General features: G+C 43.9%; 1 protein-coding gene across 17 annotated transcripts in view; it reads left to right on the plus strand.

Annotated features, from left to right (window-relative positions):
- The window catches only part of ENOX1 (ecto-NOX disulfide-thiol exchanger 1), a 579,959-nt gene that overhangs the window by 499,308 nt on the left and 54,817 nt on the right, over positions 1 to 25,834 (plus strand). The window contains exon 18 of one of the 17 annotated variants that reach the window (XM_045053406.1): positions 10,874 to 19,609. The exons of the other annotated variants lie outside the window; for them this stretch is intronic. Within the exon in view, the coding sequence (XP_044909341.1) occupies positions 10,874 to 11,023 (150 nt within the window). The 3' untranslated portion in view covers positions 11,024 to 19,609. Of the gene's footprint in view, positions 1 to 10,873; positions 19,610 to 25,834 lie in introns of those variants that run through there. 17 annotated transcript variants of the gene reach the window in all.

Raw genomic sequence — 25,834 nt, forward strand, 5'->3', positions numbered from 1 at the left:
TAAATTTACATCCAAATTAGTTAGCATACAGTGCAACAATGATTTCAGGAATAGATTCTTTAATGCCCCTTACCCATTTAGCCCAGCCCCCCTCCCACAGCCCCTCCAGTAACCCTCTGTTTGTTCTCCAGATTTAAGAGTCTCTTCAGTTTTGTCCCCCTCCCTGTTTTTATATTATTTTTGTTTCCCTTCCCTTATGTTCCTCTGTTTTGTCTCTTAAAGTCCTCATGTGAGTGAAGTTATATGATATTTGTCTTTTTCTGACTGACTAATTTCACTTAGCGTAATACCCTCCAGTTCCATCCACATAGTTGCAAATGGCAAAATTTCATTCTTTTTGATTGCCAAGTAATACTCCATTGTGTGTGTGTGTGTGTGTGTGTGTGTGTGTGTGTGTGTGTGTATACACCACATCTTCTTTTTTTTTTTTTTTTTTTTTTTTTTTTTCAACGTTTATTTATTTTTGGGACAGAGAGAGACAGAGCATGAACGGGGGAGGGGCAGAGAGAGAGGGAGACACAGAATCGGAAACAGGCTCCAGGCTCTGAGCCATCAGCCCAGAGCCCGACGCGGGGCTCGAACTCACGGACCGCGAGATCGTGACCTGGCTGAAGTCGGACGCTTAACCGACTGCGCCACCCAGGCGCCCCTACACCACATCTTCTTTATCCATTCATCCATCAATGGACATTTGGGCTCTTTCCATACTTTGGCTATTGTTGATAGTGCTGCTATCAACATTGGGGTGCATGTGTTCCTCCGAAACAGCACACCTGTATCCCTTGGATAAATGCCTAGTAGTGCAGTTCCTGGGTCATAGGGTAGTTCTATTTTTAGTTTTTTGAGGAACCTCCATAATGTTTTCCAGAGTGGCTGCACCAGTTTGCATTCCCGCCAGCAGTGCAAAAGAGATCCTCTTTCTCCGCATCCTCGCCAACATCTGTTGTTGCCTGAGTTGTTAATGTGAGCCATTCTGACAGGTGTGAGGTGGTATCTCATTGTGGTTTTGTGTTTCCCTGATGATGAGTGATGTTGAGCATTTTTTCATGTGTCAGTTGGCCATCTGGATGTCTTCTTTGGAGAAGTGTATATTCATGTCTTTTGCCCATTTCTTCACTGGATTATTTGTTTTTTTGGGTGTTGAGTTTGATAAGTTCTTTATAGATTTTGGACACTAACCCTTTATCTGATATGTTGTTTGCAAATATCTTCTCCCATTCTGTCAGTTGCCTTTTAGTTTTTCTGACTGCTTCCTTCACTGTGCAGAAGCTTTGTATTTTGATGAGGTCCCAGTAAGTTCATTTTTGCTTTTGTTTTCCTTGCCTCCGGAGACGTGTTGAGTAATAAGTTGCTGTGGCCAAGATCAAAGAGGTTTTTGCCTGCTTTCCCCTCTATGATTTTGATGACTTCCTGTCTTACACTTAGGTCCTTCATCCATTTTGAGTTTATTTTTGTGTATGGTGTAAGAAAGTGGTCCAAGTTCATTCTTCTGCGTGTCGCTGTCCAGTTTTCCCAGCACCACTTGCTGAAGAGACTGTCTTTATTCCATTGGATAGTCTTTCCTGCTTTGTCAAAGATGAGTTGGCCATCTGTTTGTGGGTCCATTTCTGAGTTCTCTATTCTGTTCCATTGACCTGAGTGTCTGTTCTTGTGCCAATGACAAGATGAATTTTAATGCAGATCATGAGGTTTAAAGCCTCTGGCACAGAGGTTATTGACTAAGACATATAGATTTTTTTTTCCTCTATAATTAGTCACATGGGCAGGAATTTTACATATTATTTATTAATAATAATTATACAGGACTGGTGCAGGCTTAGCTGGATATTCTTATGAGAGTTGACAGTTGCTTTTTAAAAACAATATATTTTATTATAAAAGAAGTAGTCTGTATGAAACTGGAAAATCATAGAAAAAAAATACAGAGGTGAAGAAAAATAACTTAACATCTCATTACTCAGAGATAACCACTATTAATATTTTATTTTAGTTTTTTCCAGTCATGTGCATATATATGACCAGAGGGAAAAAGCCATAAATAAATATTATCATGGTGTCTTCAGTTTTGTACATTTTTGATTTCTCATTATATCATAAGTATTTTTCTTGTCACCAAATGTTCCTCAAAGACATGATTCTTAATGGCTGTGTAATGCAGATAGGAAATAATTGAACCACAGACCTATGTGTTCGGCATTTAACTTCCCATTTTTTTACTATTATAAATAATGCTGTAATTAACATGCCCATAAATCTCGTTCTGCCTCTTTCATATTTGTTTCTGGGGGATACTGTATATTAATAGGCATGTCATGGAGTCTGGCAGGGAGTTTCAGACTTGCAGAATTGTTTAGCATTTAGAATGTCGTGTGACAGATGGACACTTATGGTAGCCATTAGTGGTCCTGAAGGGACTCATAACAAATATGTCTCGTCTTGCAATTTACTAACCCTCTTGCCTTAGTCCCGAGCGTTGTCCAGCTTATGGGATGTTAACCACACTTAGATTTGACCTGTTACTCTTCCTTTTTTACTGTTTTTATGTTTTATTGAGCCAACAACAGTCTCTGACCAACACTTTGTCTGCTATTACCGAGGTCCCCAAACTGACCTACCCTGGTCCCCATCTGAAGACCTGCGAGCTTGTGCTCAGGAGGAAAGTTTTCTGAGGTCCAATTTAAACCCGTTAGAGCCAGAACCTGAGATCACCGGCAAAGGCCTTGCTCTCCAAGAGTACTGATTTTAAATAGACTTTTCCTTGTGTTTGGAACTGGATATGTTAATGACGGCTGGGCAGTCCAACCTTCTAAGTGTACTCAAGTTTAAAACTAGCCTTTATTATAGTTCATTTAGAGATTTCAGTTATTCCAGGCCCCAGTTTTCTTTCCTAAAAGGCAAACCATAAATTTTCCTTTTATCTCTGTCTCTGAGCTATCTCCTAATCCCTAGAACTTCTGAATACCTAGCCTGGTCCCTGGTAATTAATGCATAACAGATACCAAAATCTAAAAGAAAAAGAAAAATCCGCCCTTATCTTGCATCATTTTTGATGACCTTCCTCCCAGAGCTATCCCCACCTGTGATCCTTACGTGTGGATGTTTGGTGAGAAAATGGAAGAAAATGGAGGGGAAGGGACAGGGTGAGAGAAGTGCAGGAATAGGGGCACCTAGGTGGCTTAGTCGATGAGACATCCAACTTCGGCTCAGGTCATTATCTCGTGGTTGCTGAGTTCGAGCCCGGCGTGGGGCTCTATGGTGACGGCTTGGAGCCTGGAGCCTGCTTCAGATTCTGTATGTGTCTCTGTCTCTGCCTTTCCCCCACTCATGCTCTCTCTGTCTCTCTCTCTCAAAAAGAAACAAACATTCACAAAAAGAATGCAATTACAATTATAAAAAAAAAAAAAGAAATTTAGGAATAAGTAGGAGAAATCAAGTAAAGTGGCAGCTGAAGCCTGCAGCGTATAAACAATTTTGTCTAAAAGTTTCCCATTAATTTCCACTCCTCCCGTCCTCATTTCTGCCATACGAAAGCCGCGACACCCCCGTCTTCTGGCTGCACAACCCAGGCTCACACACTGGGGTCGGAGAAATCATTTGCAACCTGTAAAGAGGCTTAATTCATGATGCTGGAGGTTGCCGCTGTGAAGTACAACACCCTTCCCAGCCGACAATAAAACAAAAACACAAAAGAGAGAAACACTTTGCGGTTTTTCGCGCTGCCTCTGTAAGGAAGTAAATCCTCAGAGTTGTCTTTAAATCTGTCAGAGTAAAGACGTTGGGAGTGTATAGAAGAGACGCTGGGTGAAGAACATTGTTCAAGTTGAGCACACCGCAGCAGAAAGCCATTGTTAACCGTGTATTTTAATGACGTCTACGGCTGAAGCCCCACAAGTGCTGGGTCCGTCCTCTGCCCGGGTTCGGGACGTGGCTTTACATCCTTGAGGCAGGCGAGCCCAAGAGGGAAGACTATATACTGGTGTATTCGATAAGGCAGGAAAGAAAAAGAAAAACCCTGCAGGAAAGGCTCAGATTCTTAAAAGGCAAAGACGTGAACTCAGTCCCGTCCTTTCCCCCCCTATACAACCTGCCGCCTGCTCTCGGGGGTCCCCAACCTGGAACCGGAAGGGGAGTAGACAAGACAGAAAGGACTCACTCTTCCCACACCCCATTCCACAGGCTCTGTGAGGGCAACCGGAGCCCCTGACCTGGCGAGCCAGCGCCTGGCGGGACTGGGTGTGAGACTGCGGACGGACATCACAGTTCCTGCAGCCCTGGAGATCTCTCTTCTCACCATTTCCCGCCACCCTCAGCCTGTACAGAGTCCCCAGTCTGTCCTGCCGTCCCCTTTTCACTCAGTTAATGAAGTCATCATTGTGGGGGAGGCAGCAGAGTATAGGGCTTTGGAATAGACCCGGGCACCAGGCGGCCTGGCTTCCATCTTGGTGCAGCCCCTCTTCCTGTCCAGGAGACCTTGAGTGTCTTCCACCTACATTTTTTTTCCACTCCGGAAACAAAAGTAATAATCACACCTGCCTCATTAGGGTTATTGTGAGCATTGCTTGACGGTGTTGACATCATCGGCCTGCGTTAGGCATCGTTATTACCCCGGCCTTCCACGTGCCAGGTGCCGCACTGGGTTCTGGAGACCCGTCAGTGAGGCGTGTAGACGTGGTTTAGCCCAGGTGAGCTCAGCCCCTGTCATTGTGCCCTGCGCTTGTCAAAACTTGCTTGGCCTGTGTTTCATTCCGTCAGGGCTTATTCTCTGCCATCAAGTTAATATCACAGTGGGCATAATGGGCTTGAGGTAATTTACTTGCGTGTTTCCAGCAACTCTCTGGAGATGAGACCTTTACCGTAAGGACTGGCTCCATGGAGAGGAGAATCTGACAGGAATGAGATATATGACATGTGGGTACGTAGGGAGCACGAGGGCCCCTAGAAAGCTCAACTGGAAAACCGATAGCCACTTTGTCTTCCTCCGGGGAGAGACGGACCCACGTCTCTGGGTGACTGAGGTCACCCTCGCTCCGTAGATGTTTGAAATCAAGAAGGTGGACTTGTCGTGACTAAAATTTCCTTTCTGTAATATATTACTGTCCTCACATACCAAATGCTGACATCCAGAACTCGCCTTTTCCTCAAATTATAGCTCCTGTAGCATTACTGCTTTTCTCTTGCTGATGCTTCCTTCCCCATCCTCTACCTCTGCTTCCCTCTCCACACCCTCCTGCCCCCATACTGCCTGCCTTACCACGTTTTCTGCTGTGAATTAACCACGTGTCCTGCCGTTGCCATAAAATCCATAACTCCGTCTAAAAAAAACCCACATTGGGGCACCCGCGTGGCTCAGTCAGTTGAGCGTCCAACCTCAGCTCAGGTCATGATCTCACAGTCCGTGAGTTCGAGCCCCACACTGGGCTCTCTGCTGTCAACCCGGAGCCAGCTTCAGATCTTCTGTCCCCCTCTTTCTCTTCCCCTTCCCGGCTCACACTCTCTGTCTCAAAAATAAATAAACATTAAATAATAATAATAATAATAATAAAACCCACACACATCCCAACCCTGCACCCTTGAGAGGGACTGAGGCCTGGAAGAGGCTGTGTACCACACCCACTTTCCAGCCCGTGCAGAGCCCGCAGGAAGGACGAGACATCAAAAACAGGCAGAGGCTGGCTTCATGGTCAGTGCTTGTTTCCAGTAAACACGTGATTAAGTTTTCCTAACAAGCTCCTCGCTGCCAACCAATGATGTGTTGTGGAGCTGGGGACTACGTGGTCTGTCCTTTTTGTCAAGACTGGAGTTGGTAGTAGCTGCTTGGCCATGCGTTGGGTTTAGAGAAATGGAAACACCTTCTTTGCCCAGGCCAGGTTAGAGAAGTATAGGTAAAGGAGACGTAAGTTTCAGCTCTATGTAAAATGGCCTCACATGGACAGGGGGACCGGTATAGCTAAAACCAAGATCTGAAACAAAACAGTTTTCTAGTTTGGAGACCAGTTGTACGTAAAACCTTGGCCTGCGAGTAACTTATTCTGCGAGTGTTCTCCAAGACGAGCAAACATTTCTCATACATTTTAACTTGATAAACGAACGATGTCTCGCAGTGTGAATAGTACGTGTGGCCGAACGCCCCAGATCACAACTGAGCCAATGGTTCTTGAAATTCGCTTTGATAAACGAGTGCTCTGGATTACAAGCATGCTTGCAGAAGACATGATGCTCACCCACCAAGGTTTTGCTGTACTTTCCCCTAAAGGCTGAATGATCCTCCCCGATGTAGAAGCAAAAGCAGTTGCTCAAAATGGAAGACTGGTGATGTAGGGATCCCATAGGCCTGTATATGAGTGCTCCTATCTTAAAAGCACCATTTTGTCCTTGTGAAAAATTTAGAAAATGCAGAAAACTGTAAAGAAAGAAAAAAAAACACTTCCACTCCTTCACATTTCCCCGTCTTTGTCTATGTGCACGTGCATACATTTTCAGCATGCTTGTAGCATATCACGTACAGCCTACACTTTTCCCCATATAAGCCATTAGCCTTTCCCCCACGTTAAGTATTTTCTTAATGTGACTTTTGATGGCCATCTACTACTTCATGCCACAGATGTGCTCTAGTTTATTTAATCCATTCCTACCGTGGGACTTCAATTTTTTTTTTTTTTTTCTGTCACAGACAGTATGCGATGAATATTCTTTAACCACACGTTAGTTAATCCATCTACCGTTTAAGGACTTTTTAAATGTGGAAGATTTCCATGTGGTTGGGATTTAGGGATGGCACGAGATCCACTGATCCTTTAAAAATGTTGGCGCTCAAAGCCTACGTGGTAAGTGATGAGATACACAGCCAACAATAATGTGTGGTCGTTACCATAGAGAGAGGAGACTGAGTTCTTCAACAGGAGAGGGAACACAACTGCCAGGGTATTTGCATTCTAAAGAGAAAGGCAAACTGTGTGCTTCATGAACAATTTAGAAGAACAATACCGAGATGCGTTATGTGGGGTTCTGGGCTGTGAACGGGAGATCAGACGTCTCGGTGGGCTAAGGACTTATATAGAGCCTGTTCTCTGTGTGGACCCCAAATCCAGACTCACAGAACCAAGCTGCCCACACCCAAATGAGGCTTGTCCACCCTCCGGAGGAAATACGTAAGATCGAGAAGAGTGATCAATTAACAAAATGGGTTCGAATCCCAAAAGGAGAAAGAAGTTTTTATTCCTAATATGGCCCAGAAGACACATGTACGCCCCAAACCAGCAATAAGAGATGCATGCAGAAGCATACAGACATGACTTGAGTACAAGCAACATCATTTTAAAGTCAAATAAACCCAGGGGGCTTAATCACAGTTCTCCTGCCTCCCACGAGATACAGCTTCGCACTACCTGATACGCCGATCGGAAGTGAGTAGGAAGAAAGTTTGGGAACATTCGTGGGAAAAGCCACCTAGAATGAAGGCGGACAGAAGCAGAAGCTTGTTGTAGTGCCTCCCGAAGGTAGTAGGGGAGAGTGTCAGGAGCCTCCTGGACTCATACAGCTTTGGTTCCTGCTGACACAGCACCTGTTTTAGTGATCTGAAAACAGCAAGGAACAGGGATTCACCAGTGGGTAAAGGTGCCTTCTGAGTTCCATGTTAACCGCGGAGCCACCGGGCTTCCCAGACTGTTGTTGTGAGAATATTAAAGGTCTTCCACGATTGCCGCACCCCTAATTTGTGCCGATCGCACAGGAGACCAGGACGGGGAGAGGGTGAAACGTAGCAGCCGGGGCGGGGGCCAGCGGTGGTCCCCATCTGCCACCTGCTCTTCCCGGGGCTGCTCCGTTCAGCCGGCCCTCGCTCTGCCGGGGGGGGGGGGGGCGCTGTGTAGTTCCACACACACTGCTCATCTCCAGACCTCATCCATCACGTTGCCACATAACTCACTGGACTGTGGCATTTCTTCGAGAAAGTGTGTAGGAAGATGACACAGAAGAAAAGTAGGTGGAGAGCTGGGAAGAGGAAAAAGGGGAAGAGGGGCAGGAAAGACTATGACAGGAAGTTTCCCTGTTCCATCGCCTTCTGCTGCCCGCCAGCACCTCGAAATCACGCCTGGCAGGCGGGAGAGCGGTGCCTCTCGCCGTCCCCCACACCCCTGCCAGCTCCGGTGGTGAGCTTTGCTACACAAAGGTGTGTTTGCGGCTGCGCGAATCTACACGCTTCGTGAAAACTGTATCCAAAATATAAGGTTCTTGAACTTGAAGCAGCAAGCTCGGATGTTAATCTGCCAATAAAATATCGGGGGGCTTCCTGGGGGTAACTACGAAGACTATACTTGGAAAGAGATACGTCCAGACTATCCGCAATCAAGTGAAGTGTGGTCTTGTCTTTCAGCCTCAAAACTCTGCCCAGCTCTGGTGGAAGCACTCTCTCCATTCCCTCCCTGTCTCCCTAGGGCTTGACGGGTGGGAATCCACTGGGTTGTGAGTTCACTGCCCACCAAGTGCGGCTCACCTCCCCTTTCCCAGCCTCCCCTGCGGGACACCCAGCCCGGCGGCTCTCTTGAGACGTCCAGTTTACGGCCACCTGTAACTGAGCATTGCCAAACCTCCGTGCAGGTTGCAAACCTCACACTTTCGGCTTTCAGTGTAACTTAGGGTATGACAAAATTTCAGAATTTCAGCAAGCCGAACCTCAGTGTGAACTCCCTCCCACCCGGGTAGGAGCCCAGGTCGAACTGGGAGGAGAGCTGGTGCGCAAAGGAGGGGCCTTCGTGGGTTATGTTCGTTGTAGAGAGACTGTGGGACTTTTCCTGCAGAAATGAGTGAGTAGTTCTGAGCTGTGCCGGTGTCAGAACCACAGAGGTCTTTGCCTGTCACCCCCACCCCGGGCAGCGGTCTGCTCATAAACCTGCACAGTCACCTGGAGACTTGCGGGAAGCGCCTTGCCAGGTATATGGAAACCGTTCTCCAGAAACCCTGCAGATTCCCCTGAAAAGACTCACCAGCCTTGGAACACTTAATAGTTGTGTTTTTTTTTTTTTTCTTTCACATTTCTTCCTATTTGATTTTTTTTTTTTTTTTCAAGAAAATCCTATAAGCCTCGGGCTTCCCAGCCCTGAAATTGCCCTTGTAGGGGAGATTTGTGACCGTGATGTTCAGCATCACCGTCATTTTTATTGTTATGTCAGCTTCCCCATGAGTTTACAGAGTGCCTTTGTTTGTCTGGACAGTTTCCAGACTGTTCAGTGTATGCTGATGAGCTACTTTTTACCTGCCTTGCAAATTCCATCTGTTTCCAAGCCCAGCTCAATTCCCCTTTCTTGGGGCCTTATCCCAGGCTCAGCCCAAATCAGTTACCATCTTCTCCATATTCCCACAGTATTTATCTGCATTCCAAACATTCCGAACGACCCAGTTACGATAAGCGTACCGCCTCAATGCAGGCATATGTGCCTTCATGGCAGGTAATATGTATGTGCCTTACAGAACCTGTCCCAGTGATGAGCCCACGTAGGTGAATACGTTTGTAACATTTAAAATACTTACCGACCGACGATGTAATTGACATAGAATTTCTAGCAGCCTGGGACAGCTCTGTGAATCTGCCTGGCCTGGGGAGGTGAAAGGTACACACACTTCTTTGTGGATATTATAGGCAAGTGACCTTGAGGGTGAACGTGCTCCATTCTGGTTCACTTGAAGACGTGTACAGAAGTCTTGTAGACTGTGCAAGTTAGAATGGAGGTGATACAGGGACCACCCCACCTCACTTTTATTTTATGCGTGTTCATTTGGCATATGCCTTCTTACCTAATTGGCGTGTGTCTGTGAGTCTTCCATTCTCGAAGGCAGTATTTCTCAAACTTTATCAAGCGGTAGAATCTAATGGAGAGCTTCTTAAAAGTCCAGATTGCTGGACTCCAGCCCAGAGTTTCGGATTGGGTAAATCTGGGCTGGGTCCCACAGATCTGCATTTCCAACAAACTCCCACGTGATGCTGACTACACTTTGTGTAACTGCTAGCTGCTTCCCACCCTAGTCCAGGTTAGGGACTGCTCTGGGCTCCCACGGCACCCAAGGCCAACCCTTGTCATGGCTTCTGTCACACTGTGTTTTAATGTATTTGTTATGCCTCTCATCCCCTGGACACATAGGAATTACTATGATTCATCTGTGGCTCTTGTCTAGCACAAAGCCTACCGTATGGTAGACGCTCAAAAAATACTTGATGAACATTAAGAGGGGTAGAGGCCCAAGAAACTCCAGTCAAACTATGCTGAACTGAGGTGGCCAGGGACTTTATTTAGTCCAGATGTTGAACTTCTCTGCCATTCAGCCCCCGAAAGAAAATACTACCTAATTCGTAACTGCCAGACTGGAGTTCATAAGAAATCACATCCTTTCGGAGAGTATGCAAAAGACCGCGGACTCACAGCTTAGCCGGGTGCATCCACATCCAGGTGCGGGCCAGTGCAGGGGTGTAGGCACAGTACTGCGTGGGGAGCATATGCCACCACAGCCCAGTCACTGCCCCCAAGGAGCACATGACCCACTGAGGAGAGCACGTACGGCAAAGAGGGGAAATCACTAAAGACTAGCTCTTGGTAAGGAAGAGGACTTGGGGCAGGATGAGGGATTTGAACAAAGTGGAGAAGTTGTGACTCCGTGAGAGGTGACTCAGACAGCAGCACAGACTAATAGCTCCAGAGTCTGAGTGTCGGGGGCCCAGTCCTGGAGCCACTGCTTTCCGGGTGTGTGAACTTAGGAAGCTACTCCCCTTCTCTGGGCCTCAGTTTTTCCATCTGTAAACAGGGATGTAATAGTATAAGCACCTGGCACCTACCAAGCGTTCAGTGAGTATCATGACCATTACTCATGTGATTTTTTTATTCAGAGAACTTCGTATGCCAGATCCACTGCGCATCAGCCCTCCAGCCACTTAGTTCTTGGAATATTTCTCGCATCGCACATGCGAGAACACAGAGGAGAGAACTGGACTCTGGTGTGTTGGAGAGGGGAGACAATTGAGTGTTTACTGAGATAGTGTGCCTGGCCAACCTTGCGAAGTTCATTTTACGTAAATAATAATGAAATGTCTTTCTCATTTATCAGATTGCATCCCATCTATTCTCATGACCTAATTTACCGCCATAAAGGTCAAAAAACTCTGAATTTTAATATTATCATTAGTAACGTAAACTCAGCAGGTGAAAATTATGATAGTGGGTGCTTTGTAGCGGAGAAAAATAAGAAATGTCATACTGAGAAATGGACTGGGAAAATAACATGCCAGGAGCACCATAATACAATTAATCTTTACCAGCAATAGAGTCAGTATCATACAAGATAAATCAAACCAACTAATTCTGGATGCACATACATACATTTAAAACTAGTTCGCTTTAGTTTCTTCTGTTTGCTCCTCTGTTTTTATTGGTTAAGGAGATTTTTCATGTCAGTACGTTTGCAGGCTATGAAGGGTATGTGCTTGCATAGGCAGAGCAGCGTGGGGGACATTTTTTACACACTGAAGAGAAACACACAACTGTGTTTGAGGCCAAGTGTGTTTGGGAACACCTACAAATGGCGTATAGCAAAACTAAAAATAAACTACTACAGCTTACACTTTAAATAATGAACGGAGTTATCAGAACACAAAGGAATGTTTTCCCACCTTTAGATCATTGGTATTTAATATGACTGTCACAAGACTATGCCAAAAGAAAGCCACTCATTTGCCAGGTCGAGACCACGGTCTGAGCATGGTGTGAACTGTCATAGCCGTAATTAAGTTATGATCCAGGCAGCAGTGACGCTCTTACTATTTAATGGGAAACATTACAAAATTGAAATTAGTCTTTCCCGTCAAAGTCTCCGTTCTCTTATTAAAAGTACATGTGGGAGAATCCCTATTTTTCAAATAAGAGTCAGATATGTATACATGTGTGTGTATATATACGTATACGTGTGTGTATATTATGTTCTAGAGAGAGAGAGGGGAGGGTTATATATGAGATATAAAGGGTAAATATCTGAATGTTAATAATGCTTATGTCTGGATAGGCAAATTTGAGTTAATTTCTATTTTCTTCTTATATTTTATAACTTTTCTCCACTGAAGAGATGTATATATCAAATTTTGTATTGAAATAAAAACAAGAGAAGTTATTAACTAAGAATTAAAGCAAACTGGAGAACTGTCTTAAGTTTGGGAAAGGAAAGGAGAAGAACAAGGTTATAAGCTTATCGTGGTCTCCAGAAGAGTGAATATTTAAATTCAAAATATATCGAAGGCATTAATAATAGATGCAAACGAAAAATTCACTTTTTACCTTCTTCAATCCAAAATAGTGAAGAAATGATTTTACTTTAAAATGATGCTACAGCAAATGCATTTAGAAACTGAAAGAATGCAAAATAGCCAAAGCGACTGCACTGGCTTTTTCACTGTCCCCTGCAATATATTCCTCAAAGTCTTCTTGTAAGTCACCCCAGGCCAAGCGTCCCGACCAGAGCCTATGACGACCGGTTAGTTTCACCTATGATTACGCTGTATCTGTGTGGTAATAGATTGATCCGATTGATTTAATTCACAACTTACTAGAGTCCACTCGTTACTCTTTCAAAAGATACTGGTTGCAGGTACACTATGTACAAGGGACTGTTCCAGGTGCCGAGGACGTTGTTCCTGTGTCGCGAAAGGATTAAAGGTAGAGCAGTCTCTCTGAGTCTGGGCAACTCGCGATGGTGACAGGGAGCCTTGGTAATAACTTCTGCTGGGACAGCAGGTGTGCGCTGGGACTGTGCAGGAGGGAGAGAGACGCAAGGTGGGCTGGAAAGTCATTCCCGGCCCAACCGCTCTCCTGAGCTCATGCGCCATATTTCCAGCTGCCTTTCCGAGGCCTCACATCTGGTATTTCTAAATTATTGGAGCCTGTACTTCTCATTCTTTGTGCCCTCTGATTCTAGTATCATTATTCTGCTAGTCATCCGGACTTCACTTATTTAACTCTCTTTTAACTCTCCTCTTTCCTCTGTTTCACACACGGAAGCTGTCCATTCTCCCTTTAGAATGGCTTCCGTGTCCCCTCGTCCAAAGAAAGTCTGTCACCACCTAACGACAGCAGGCAGCCGCGCCCCATCCCTGCTAACGCTGCTCCTTGGCCAAGCCCCTGCTGGCCTTCTGCCTTGCTTCGCTTTGCTTTCATGACTATGCAAGAGCCAATCTGGCTCCGGATGGGCAAGGCCTGTAGGCAGCGCTCAGAAGAGGATTTGATCCTGGTGTTCAACGGGCATTTCTCAGTTGACGAGGATTGTAATAGGTGCCAGGAGGCCGTTCGAGAGAGGCAGCCTCGCACAGTAATTAGGACTCTGGAGTGAGACAGCATTGATTCGAATATGACATCTGCTGCTTCCTGGTTGTGTGATCTTTGGCAAGTCATTAGCTTCTGTATGCCTCACTTTCCTCGTCTGTAAAAGGGGAATGCAGTAATACCTCATAGGGCTGTTCTAAGGATTAAATGAGTTCACATTAGTAAAGTTCTTATAATACTGGCTGCATGTAGTAAACACTCTATAGTATTTATTAAATAAATATAACCAGGAATGACCAGAAAAGAAGGCTACCAGGAGAAATACTGTATCTGGATAGCTCTGGCACCTAAACCACACGGAGCTTTCACCTGTCCTTCTTAAAAGGGTCCACTTAACAGCCTGCAACCAGTTCTCACCTGTCTTAATCTTTGCAATTGGAAATCTTAGAAAACGCAGTTCCTGGAGCCTCTGAGGACACAATGCATGCCCTCTGGGTCCAACAGTGGAATCCCAAGGAGATGGGACATCTCGGCAGGTCACAGGGGGATGCACTGCGAGGCAGCTAACCGCAGGAGCCCTGCATGTCTGCTTCCACATGGTCTCTCTGAGGCTCCCCTCATGCAGACCCTGATCATCAGGCTTCTGAGGAAGGGGCACAGGTCAGTGAGCGCCCATGACCCTTGGGGCTGGCGGCACCAAGCTTCAGCAAGTGGGAAGATTAGCAAGGACTTGCGACTTCCTACCCACAGAAAAATTCCCTAGATCCCGCTCACTCTTGGGGACCGAGGCATTCTTACTTTCCTTTGAACCATAAGAAAATTTGAAGCTTCCTCAGGTACTCCTTCTCCTCCGTCCTTTTCTCATCCATATGTTTCTTCACTGCTTTTCTCCCTCTGCTTCCTCTTTCCTCTCTAAACGAAATCCAGGATAAGTACATGTTGTCTGTACCGACTTGGCTGCCTTATCCTGAAGGGAAGTTCCAAGTCAGGGAAAAGGACACAGAGCAGGCAGGGGATTCTGGTGCAAGAGGACGCTGCAGAGATTGTGTGCTTCAAATCCCACTTTTTACGAACAAATAATGAAACAAGGGCACACGGCAAGTCAGTAGCAATTAGAACCAGTCTTCTGTGTCCAGATCCATTTTTTCCACTCTCCCAGACCATTATTTAGGGGCCATTCCCTCATTTGTCAGCCACTGGGCACCTGCTCCGTGATAGCCACTGGCCCATCAAGAAAAGTGTGAAAGGCGCCTCCATTCTCTTCCCTCCCCTGACCACAGTTACAATCTTCTGAGGAATAGCTTGACAGTTATTGGAGACTGTCATGTCACTTGATGGATTGCCGTCAGTACTTAGAAAAAAAACGTGAGTAAAGGATATTGAAGTAGCTGATTAGCATCTTGACTATGGTCTCCAGGGCCCCTCGATTCACAGGGTGTGATGTTCAATAGCAGGGCTTAGGAGCAAACAGCAAAACAAGGCCCCGGAACAAGGAAAACAGGGAAGGAATGCGAGCCTTATGGTGCGGTGCTGGCAGATGGGAGGTGACGCGGTGAATCTTTGCCCTGCTGATCTTGACGACTGTCCCACTCACCTTCTACTAGTGGCTATAGAGCCCACCAGCCCTCGGAGTGCCACAGGGGAGTCACACGGTGAAGGTCTCGCTACTCAGTGTGTGGGGAGGGATGTCACTCATTATGGTATTCAGTGAAGTAGTCAGCTCTTACTGGCTGTGCTGTACCATTTTGTCATCTATATGTCACTGGCTCCTTTGTATTTCTTTTTAGATTATCAGGATAGTGGTATAGTAAGACAACCTCAAACATTTAGAAAATAGAAAATATGCACAGTTTGAATGCCCCCACAGTCACCACTTTTGCCTACGCGTTTTCATATAATGGCAGTCAAGGTCTTATACAGAATTCTTGCACGGATTCGGTACCCCAGGTATGCATTATACACCTGTTCTGTATCCATTCAGTCCTGAGAATAATAAAAGTGAAGACCGATGATAGAAATGATGCCACAGTATATATTTCTTGACGTTTACAGTTCAAAAGCACTGTCTCACATAGGACATTTGGCTTTCACAGCAACTTTGGGTCCTTATCCATGTTTTACATAAGAGAAAGCTAAGTTGAGCCTAAAGTTAACATACATAATGGTGACAGATTGAGAACACAGGTTCCATCAGCCACGCTGCCTCACTTGCTTGGAAATGGTGACTGCCCTAAAGGCGTTGATGATTTTGCTGAAAAAACAAAGTCAGATGAGTCAGTTCTATCAAAACGTATAAATGATCAACTGCCACATAAGTGACATAGAAAATGTGCAGCGATAAGGAAAACTTGCAAACAGCCTGGAAGAAAGGCCTCTGAGAGATAAGGGACGTGTACTATGTGTAAAATGTAAGCAGGAAGTGATGAAGAAAAGGGAGGAGGCTTTCTAAGGCTTTCGAAGAACATATGTGGACATAATATATACAGAAGACGGGCTATTTTTGGTAGGATTGAACCAGAAATGCCAGATCTGATCTGACATCTTCCCATAGGGCATCAGAAAGCATCCAAGTTTTAAACTGGAGAGTGACAAAGTGAAAGTGGCATTTTAGATAACTGGTCTGGTAACCTCATGTAAGATAGATTGGAAAAGGAAGAGACCAGAGAAGGAGACAAAGTAGGAGGTTCTCGCGGTAGTCAAAGAACTGATAGCAGAGTGCCAATAGTAGAGATGGGAAGGGGCCAGGAGAGACATTGCACAGAGAGCTGATAGAATTCGGATCTAGAGAGATCTTAGAAGCACTTAGGGGACAGGAGAGAAAAAAATCAAAATAAGATGAATATTCCAAGCCCCTGCAGGTGGAAGAATGATGGTCCTACTAATAGATATGGAAAAGTTAGAAGAGGCTGCAGCCTGACAGGTGAGATGAATTGGATTTTAGAGAATTTTGGAAGACCCACATCAGGCAGGACCGGAGCTCAGACTTTTTTTTTTTTTAAATGAGGACATTTGCTTAAATGAAGCTTTACACAGAAGTCCTGGGTTCGAAAACAGAAGAAAGCAGTAAATGAGTGGGAATTCTAGAGGTCTGCCCTTGGAACCTTCCACATCACCTCTGTAGAGCCGATAGGACTCCCTCGAGCATTATTCAGAGATGACTACTCCGCCCAGCACCCTCATTTGTAGACAATTGATCTGAGGCTTGTAGAGGTTAAGTAACTTGCCCAAGGTCAACCAGTTGTTAGTGGAAGAGTCAAGGCTAAAACTCTAGTCTGTGGTGCGTTTTGTGCCACCTCATGGCCACCCTCACGCTGGATTCAAGCTGGGTAGTGGCAGATTCAAGCCGACAAGCCCAGTGGTCAGCCAGTGAAAAGAATGGAAGTTAAAGAGTTCAGTGTGATGACAGTTGAACCCAGGAGAATGAAAGCCCTCTGGTAAAAGGGAGTAGAGAAGAGAAAGTGGCGACTGAACTCTGGCAATTCCCAAAGTTAGAGTATAAGAGGAACAAAGTAACGCCCTTCTCCATGTGTAATGGGCCAGCAGAGGGAATTTAAAAACCAGTGAAAACTAAACAAACTTTAGGAGGAAAAGGACCAGGACCTTTTCTGTAACAGGAGCAAGTGTGACAGATGTCGGCGATGTCAGACATCACATGGTAAGAGACCGAGAAAAACAGTCACTGAGAATCTTTCAAAGGACAGCTTCATGGGCTGATGGATGAGAAAGTGGAGATTTCAGGTGGGAAGGCAGTAGACACAGTGGGTGTATACCACATATTCAAGCAGCTTTGTAATAGCAAAGAAATAGCAGCAAAGTTAAGGATTAAGGTCACGAGAATAATGAAATGAAAGGAATAACAAAAGGAGTCTATGAAGCTGGAGAAGCCATGTTCTTGGTTCTTAGGGGTTTGGTGGATGGAGGGGAACAAAAACAAAACAACAGGGACACTTCTAGATCAGCAAATTATTGAGAAAGAGCTTTTCTACACGGATCAATTCCTTTGGTCATTCCTCAAAGTGATTGACAAGGATTCTTAGAGGAGAAATTTCTGCCTTCAAGCAGCTGACTCTTAAAAAGTCTTTGAAAAAGTCCATGATATCTAGTTTCCAGTTATTGAAAACCTCTTCTTCCAGCTCTGTAATGATTCCTTCTAAGTGTCACAGAAATTAGAGTTAAAAGGTGGGCTGAGAAAAGATTTGTTAGATAATCGTGTCCCTTCTCTTGCCAAGTGCAGAATTGTTACCCATTGGGCATTTTGTAGACTGGAGGGCTTTTTACTGTGTCAAGTGAATGGTGTTTCCACCACTTGCCTTGGAATACTATTTCATAATCCTATTGATCTCACTGCGAAGAGACTTGGGATCCCCATCCTCATGTTCTTTCCTACTGTATACTTGATATACCATTAACAGTTTGTCCTTAGTAACCTTCTCGTAATCCTGTCTCCTCTTATCCACATCTAGTTTGCAGTCTTCAGGCATCTGAAACCCCGTCTCCCTAACATCTAGGAGACACATAATTCTTCAGGGCTTGTCACATCATCAGGGTAGAGGATTTCGATGTGATAAAAGATAAAGCGTCTTCATCATTTTACGTTTCTAATGACGAAACTTTTCTATTCTGAGAAGGTCCCTTCCATTTTCTAGAGATGTGGGCTGAGAGGGAATAATAAAAGCAGTGATATTTTTAAGAAAGGGGCAAAGCCTTTCTAACTTGTGATCTAATGTCCCAGTAAAAAAAAAAAAAAAGTGTCCCTGATTACTTAATAGCTACGTTGGAACATCCTCAGTGGAGAACATGAAATTCATAGGTGGAGTCATAGACTTCAGCCACGTTTCTTCCAGAGTTAGAGATGAAGCATACACTGGTTATGGCCTCTGATACCCTTGAAATCATATTCTTGAAATGTACTCTTTTTTTGACTATTTTTTATTTACTATCTATTTACTAATAGTGTTTCCTATTATGGCCGATTTGTGCCTAATGTGATGGGTTGTTCTCAGAAAAGGTTTTGGCAAGCCCTCTTTTGAGGACTTTGGGCCACCAAGCAGCCATCCCAGGCTTCACCAGATTTATCCTCATGGATCCAACAACCTGATCATTGCCCCACAGAGGTGCCCAGATGGAAGCTCATGCAGTGGGCTATGTGACAGGAGAGGAACCCTGAGCTTGGGGAATCCACCTCTTCCATATCAAGTAGTAAGCCAGACTTTTCTTTGTCCCCGAAGGAGGGGACATGAAGGTTGCTGGCTGCAAACACAAATGGCCTACAGAAAGAGCTGTCCGGGCCTTGCTTCTAAGCTCAAAAGCCTCTACATCCTATTTTTCTCCAAAATATCTTGACAAGATGTCATGGAATACTGAAGTTCAACATTTCCAACCTTGGAGGCATCATCTCCTATACTTGCTGTTTTCCGGTTCACCAAGGTACTTGCTCGTCCTTACATTTACTCATCCACCAGGCCATCAGATTTTTTTAGTTCTACCTCTTAAGTAGCTCTTACACTTTGCACTCTACACACCACTGACGTGGTTTTGAACCCTTATCATGAAAAGTAAACAATAAACAGGCTATTTGCAGTAGACCCCAACTTGGCATCCCTGCCTCCAATTTCCTTTCCCTCCGAACGATTTTCCTAACATGCGGAATCACTCACGTAACTCCTCTGCTGAACAACCTTCAGTACTTAAGCTTTCCAAGTAAAATCCAGACTCCTTATCATCTACTTTTCCAGCTTCATCTACCGACATTTCCCATAAGCTTTCTTACAGACCTTTTATAAAAGACTTGCTTGCCGACCCCGGGGCGGGGGGGGGGGGTGGGTGGCACACACTTCTTGACACTTTAGACTCAGTATCCTGAACACATTAGCATTACTTGGCATACAGTAGGCATATAATACACGTATGCAGCATAAATATTCATTGGATGGCTGAACAGAAAACCGGGCTTAGCTGAAAATGCGACAGAGGTGTGACTTGGGAAATTATTTAGTCCCACATTCTCTCTGTATTCTTTGCCTCAACCAGTCATGATGAAGGAGCTCTTGTGACAAACATTGGATGATCATTTAGATTTGTAGGCACTAAGGGGAAACATGGAAAGAGGGGATAGAGGTTGCAAATATGCTGCTTTGTTTTTTGTTTTAATTAATTTATTTATATTTCATTTTATTTTCTTTTAATTCCAGAGTAGTCAGATTCAGTGTTGCATTGGTTTCAGGAGTGCAATATGGTATTTCAGCAGTTCCATACATCACCCAGTGCTCATCATGACAGGCGTACTCCTTAATCCCCATCACCTATTTCCCATCCCTCCACCCACCTCCCCTCTGGTAACCATCAGTCTCTTTCTTGTTTTGCCTCTCTCTCTCTCTCTTTCCTTTGATCATTTGTTTTGCTTCTTGAATTCCACATATGAAAGAATCATACGAGGTTTGTCTTTCTTTGACTCATTTTGCTTAGATCCTCTATATCGTCATCCATGTCGTTGCAAATGGCAAGATTTCATTCTTTTTATGGCTGAATAATATTCCACTGTATATATAGACCACCTCTTCTTTATCCATTCGTGAACTGATGGATAGCTTCCCTATCTCGGCTATTGTAAATAACGCTGCAATAGCTATAGGGCTGCACATATCTCTTGGAATTAGTGTTTTCTTTTATTTTTTTTGGGTAAATACCCAGTAGTGCAATTGCTAGATCATAGGGTAGTTCCTTTTTAACTTTTGAGAAACCTCCATATTATTTTCCACAGTGCCTTTACCAGTTTGCATTCCCAGCAGCAGTGCAAGAGGGATCCTTTTTCTCCACATCCTCGCGAACACTTGTTTTTTGTGTTGTTAATGTTAGCCATTGTGACGGTTGTGAGGTGATAGGTCATTGTAGTTCTGATTTTCATTTCCCTCATGATTAACGATATTGAACAACTTTTCTTGTGTCTGTTGGCCATCTAGATGTCTTCTCTAGAGAAATGTCTGTTCATTTCTTCTGCCCATTTTTTAATTGGGTTATTCGTTTTTTGGGTGTTGAGTTGTGTAAGTTCTTTATATAGTTTGTATAATAACCCCTTACCAGATATGTCATTTAAAAATATCTTCTCCCATTCAGTAGGTTGTGTTTTAGTTTTGTTGTTTCCTTTTCTGTGCAGAAGCTTTTTATTTTGATGTAGTCCTGTTTATTTGTCCTTTTGTTTCCCTTGCCTCAGGAGACATCTAGAAAAATGTTGCTATGGCTGATGTCGGGGACATTACTACCTATGCTGTCATCCAGGATTCTTATGGTATCAGGTCTCCCATGTCTTTCATCCATTTTGAGTTTATTTTTGCGTATGGTGTAAGAAAGTGGTCCAGGTTCCTTCTTTTGCATATAGCTGACCAGTTTTCCCAGCACTTTTTCTTGAATAGACTTTTTCCTGTTGTATATTTTTGCCTCCTTGATTAAATATTCACTGACTATATAATTGTGGGTTTATTTCTGGGCTATTCTATTCTATTCTATGGATGAATGTGTCTGTTTTTGTGCCAGAACCATACTTCTTTGATTACTACAGCTTTGCAGTATATCTTGAAATCTGGGACTGTGATACCTCCAGTTTTGTTCGTCTTTTTCAAGGCTGCTATCACTATTCAGGGTCTTTTGTGGTTCCATAGAAATTTTTTGGATTCTTTACTCTAGTTCTGTGACAAACGCTATTGCTATTTTAATAGAGATTGGATTAAATCTGTAGATTGCTTTGTATAGTAGGAACATTTTAACCGTATTTGTTCTTCCAACCCATGAGCATGGAATGCCTTTCCATTATTTTTTTCAGCATCTTCAATTACTTTCGTCAATGTTTTATACTTTTCAGAGTACATACAGGTGTTTCATCTCCTTGGCAAAGTTTACTTGTAGGTATTTTATTCTTTTTTCACACAACTGTAAATGAGACTGTTTGCTTAATTTCTCTTTCTGCTGCTTCATTATTAGTGTATAGAAATGCAACGTATTTCTGTATATTGATTTTGTATCCTGCAATCTTGCTTATTTCATATATCGCTTCTGGTAGGTTTTTTTTTTTTTTTTTTTTAAGTCTTAGGATTTTCTTTATAAAGAATATCATGTAATCTGCAAATAGTGAAGGTTTTACTTCTTCCTCACCCATTTGGAGGCCTTTTCTTTCTTTCTCTTATGTGTTACTATAGCTAGGATTTACAGTACTATGTTCAATAAAAGTAGTGAGAGTGCAGTGGACATTCTTTTCTTGTTCCCGACCTTAGGAGAAAAGCTCTCAGTTTTTCACCATTGAGTATGATGTTAGCTGTGGGTTCTTCATATATGTCCTTTACTACATTGAGGTATGTTCCCTCTAAACCTGCTATTTTGAGGTTCCCTCCAAACCGGCTTTTATCATGAATGGATGTTGTACTTTGTTAAGTGCTTTATCTGCATCTATTGAAAATGATAATATGGTTTTTATCCTTTCTCTTGGTTTTATATATCACATTGACTGATTTGTGAATATTGACCTACCCTTGCATGCCAGGAATAAATCCAATTGATCATGGTGAATGATTTTTTTTCATGGTAAATGATTTTTTTAATGTATCATTGGATTCACTTTTCTAATACTTTGTTGAGGATTTTTGCATCTATGTTCATCATAGATACTGGCCCATAGTTTTCTTTTTTGTACAGTCTTTATTTGGCTTTGGAATCAGGGTAATTCTTCAATCCTGGAATGAATTTGGAACCTTTCCTTCCTCATCTGGTTTTTGAAACAGTTTGATAAGAATAGGTATTAACTCTTTTTCAAATATTTGGTAGAACTCACCTGTGAAGCTGTCTAGTCCTGGACATTTGTCTCTGTGCCCCCTGGATCTGGATTTTTGTTTCCTTCCCCAGATTTGGGAAATTTTCAACTATTATTTCTTCAAATAAATTTTATGTTCCTTTTTATTTTTTTCTCCTTCTGGGATCCTTATATTGCAAATGTTATTATGCTTGATGGTGTCGCTGGGTTCCCCAAGTCCATTTTCATTTTTTATTTATTTTTTCCTCTCTTCTGTTCAGCTTGTTTTCCATTACTCTGTCCTCCAGGTCACTGATCCGTTCTTCTACTTCCCCTAATCTATTTATTCTATCTAGTGTATTTTTAATTTCAGTTATTGAGTTCTTCATCTCTGACTGGCTCTTTTTTATGCTTTCGATCTCTTTTTTAAGGGTCTCACTGAGGTCCTCCACTCTTTTCTCCAGTCCAGTGAATGCATTTGTGATCATTCCTTTAAATTCTCTATGAAGCATGTTACTGATCTCTGTTTTGTTTAGCCCCCTTGCTGTGACTTGTTTTGTTCTTTCATGTGGGACATATTCCTCTGCCCCCCTATTTTGTCTGACTGTGTCTGTTTCTGTGTGTTAGGAATGTCAGCTACGTCAGAAGACATCCTATAGTGCCACGAAGCGCGGTGTCCCTTCTCCACCAGAACCTGGAGCTTCGGGGGCGTCTCCTATGAATGTTGTGTGCACTCTGCTGTTGTGTCTCAGCTGCAGTGTGCCTCCGGTCCAGTCGTCTGCAATGGCTGTCTTTGCCTGTTGAGGGCAGGGTTTTGGTCCCTATGTTGTTAGTGGGCCATTCTGGGCTGCCCTGGACTTGAGTTGAGTCAGACCAGGCATTTGCTAGAGATCCAGTAGCACCAAACTTGCAGGGTGCTTTCCGTGTGAAAGCTTCCTGAGAAGCTTTCATTGGTGGGTGAGGCCTGCGGCCATCCAGATGTCTGCCCCCAGCCCACTTCTGGGGCTGTGTAGTTGGACTGCTGTGTGTGGTTCTCTTCCACGCTCCCTGGGGCAAGAGTCACGCTGGAGCGGTGCTGGCCCCTGTTGCACGTGCTTGTGTACTGCCAGGCTTGTGGCACGGCTTTGGATGGGCTCTGGCCAAGGGCGTATTGTAGGGGTATGTCTGCAGGATAATTTGGGGGCAGGGCACACGGTGTTAGCAAATGCACCCATCTGCTGTGGACCTGCTTTTATAACACCCCTGCTGCAGGGCTGGTGGGGATGAGTCCACAGGACAGCGAGGGGTCAGGGCAGGGGGTGTAGGCAAGGTCCTGTTGGTCTGCTGCGGGATGTGACCTCCACCTGCCTGGATGGAGGCGGATCAACAGAAAACAGCAGGGGTGGGGCATGCACTATTAGCTAGGTTTGCCGGGTCTGCTGTGGGAGCAGAGGCCGGCTCAAGGGGGCGTGTCCACAGGAAAACAAGGGATGGGGTGCACTGTTAGCAAGTTAGGTGGCGAGTTTGGCACACTGCTGGTTCCCACAACCATTGCTGCTGAGTGTCTATGTCTCTGGCAGGTCAATGGTACCCTCCAGCCCCATTGTTCCTGGAGAAGCCTCCCAGCAGTCCCTGCCCCTCCAGCACATGCTCTCAGATTAATAGACAAATCTCCCTCTCGTATACCCCAGGCTTTTTTCAAAGTGCTGCTTCTGTGTCATATCTCTGCAGGGCTGTTTTTGTGCTCTTTTAGGGCGTGGACTCAGTTTCCTCTTGCCTTGTTGGCTCACAGAGAGAGGAGCCCATTGATTTTTAAAGTTCCAGGAGTTAAGTCCTGTTAATCGTAAGAACTCATGAAATCATGCCCCTGTGGTTTTCAAAGCCAATGGATGGGGATTCGTCTTTCCTGTGCGGGTTCCCTGTGCCTGAGGCGCCTCGGGTGAGAGTCATTTGTCTCCCCACTCCATACCCACAGTGGCCCTCCCTCCCTCCTGCTTATAGCCTCGTGGGTCCATTTAGCTCCCAAACATGTCTCTCTACTTTCTAGCCTCTTTGGTGGGGCTTCCTCTCTGTTGGCATCAGTGGGACAAGGTGAGCTTACTCCACCATCTTCCCTGAAGGTGTTTCTATTTTTAATTTTTTGAGGAATCTCCATGCTGTTTTCCACAGTGACGATGCCAATTTACATTTCTACCGGTGGTGCACAAGTGTTCCTCTTTCTTCACATCCTCACCAACACTTGTCGTTTCTTGTGTTCTTGATTTTAGTCATTCTCACAAGTGTGAGGTTATAGCTCATTGTGGTTTTGATTTGCATTTCCCTGGTGATTAGTGATAGCATTTTTTCATATGACTATTGGCCATCTATTTGCCTTCTTTGGAAGAATTGGCCATCCATAGGTCTTCTTTGGAAAAACGTCTATTCAGGTCCTCTGCCCATTTTTAAATAGGATTGTTTGGAGGGTTTTTGGTGTTGAGCTGTGTAAGTTCTTCATATATTTTGGATATTAAGCCTTTTTTGGATATATCACTTGCAAGTATCTTCTCCCATTGAGTAGGTTGCCTTTTTTGTTTTGTTGTTAGTTTCCTTCACTGTACCAGAGCTTTTTATTTTGATGCAGTCCCAATAGTTTATTTTTGCTTCTGTTTCACTTGCCATGGGAGACGTATCTATAAAAAATTTTGCTAAGGCCAATGTTTGGGAATTTACTGCCCGTGTTTTCTTCTAGGATTTTTATGTTTTAGGTTTCAGGTCTCATATGTAGGTCTTTAATCCATTTGAGTTTATTTTTGTGTACAGTGTTAGGAAGCGGTCCAGTGTTTTTTTTCCCCTGCTGTATATTCATGCCTCCTTTGTCACAGATTAATTTACCATGTAAGTGTGGGTTTCTTTTGAGGCTGTCTATTCTGTGCCCTTGATTTATATATTTGTTTTTGTGCCGGCACCATATTGTTTCAAAAGCTGTAGTTTTGTAGTATCTCTTGAAATCTGGAATTCTAAAACCTCTAACGTTTTCTTTCTCAGGACTGCTCCGGCTATTCAAAGTCTTCTCTGGTTCCATTCACATTTTATGAGTATTCTAGTTTTGTGAAAAATACCAAATAGTTTTGGTATTTTAATGGCGGGGGGGTGGGGGGCGGTTGCACTAAATCTGTAGATTGCCCTGAGTAGTATGGACATTTAAAAACATTCTTCTAAAACCATGTCTGTTTGTTTGTGTCATCTTTAGTTTCTCTCATCAGTGTTTTATAGAGTACAGGTCTTTCACTTTCTTGGATAAGTTTATTCCTAGGCATTTTATTCTTTTTGGCACAGTTGTAAAGGGAGTTATTTCTTAATTTCTCCTTCTGCTATTTCATTATTAGTGTATAGAAACACTGCTGATTTCTGGGTATCACTTTTGTATCCTGCCACTTTACTGAATTCATTTATTACTTCTAGTAGTGTTTCGGTGGAGTCTTTAGGATTTGCTATATATATAGTAGTAGGTCATCTGCAAATAGTGAGTTTAACTTCTTCTTTACCAACATGGATCCCTATTTCTTCACTGACTGCGATGGCTAGGACTTCCAGTATTATGTTGAATAAAAGTGGTCCAGTTCCAGATCTTAGAGGACAAGCTCTGTTTTTCCCCATCGAATATGATGTTAACTGTGGGTTTTTCATATATGGCCTTTATTATCTTGAGGTATGTTCTCTCTACACCCACTGTGTTGAGAATTTTTATCAATCATGGATGTTTAATTTTGTCAACTGCTTTTCTGCTTCTACTAAGACGATCCTATGA

The sequence above is a fragment of the Felis catus genome, chromosome A1 (genome assembly GCF_018350175.1).
Source record: "Felis catus isolate Fca126 chromosome A1, F.catus_Fca126_mat1.0, whole genome shotgun sequence".
Taxonomy (NCBI): Eukaryota; Metazoa; Chordata; class Mammalia; order Carnivora; family Felidae; genus Felis; species Felis catus.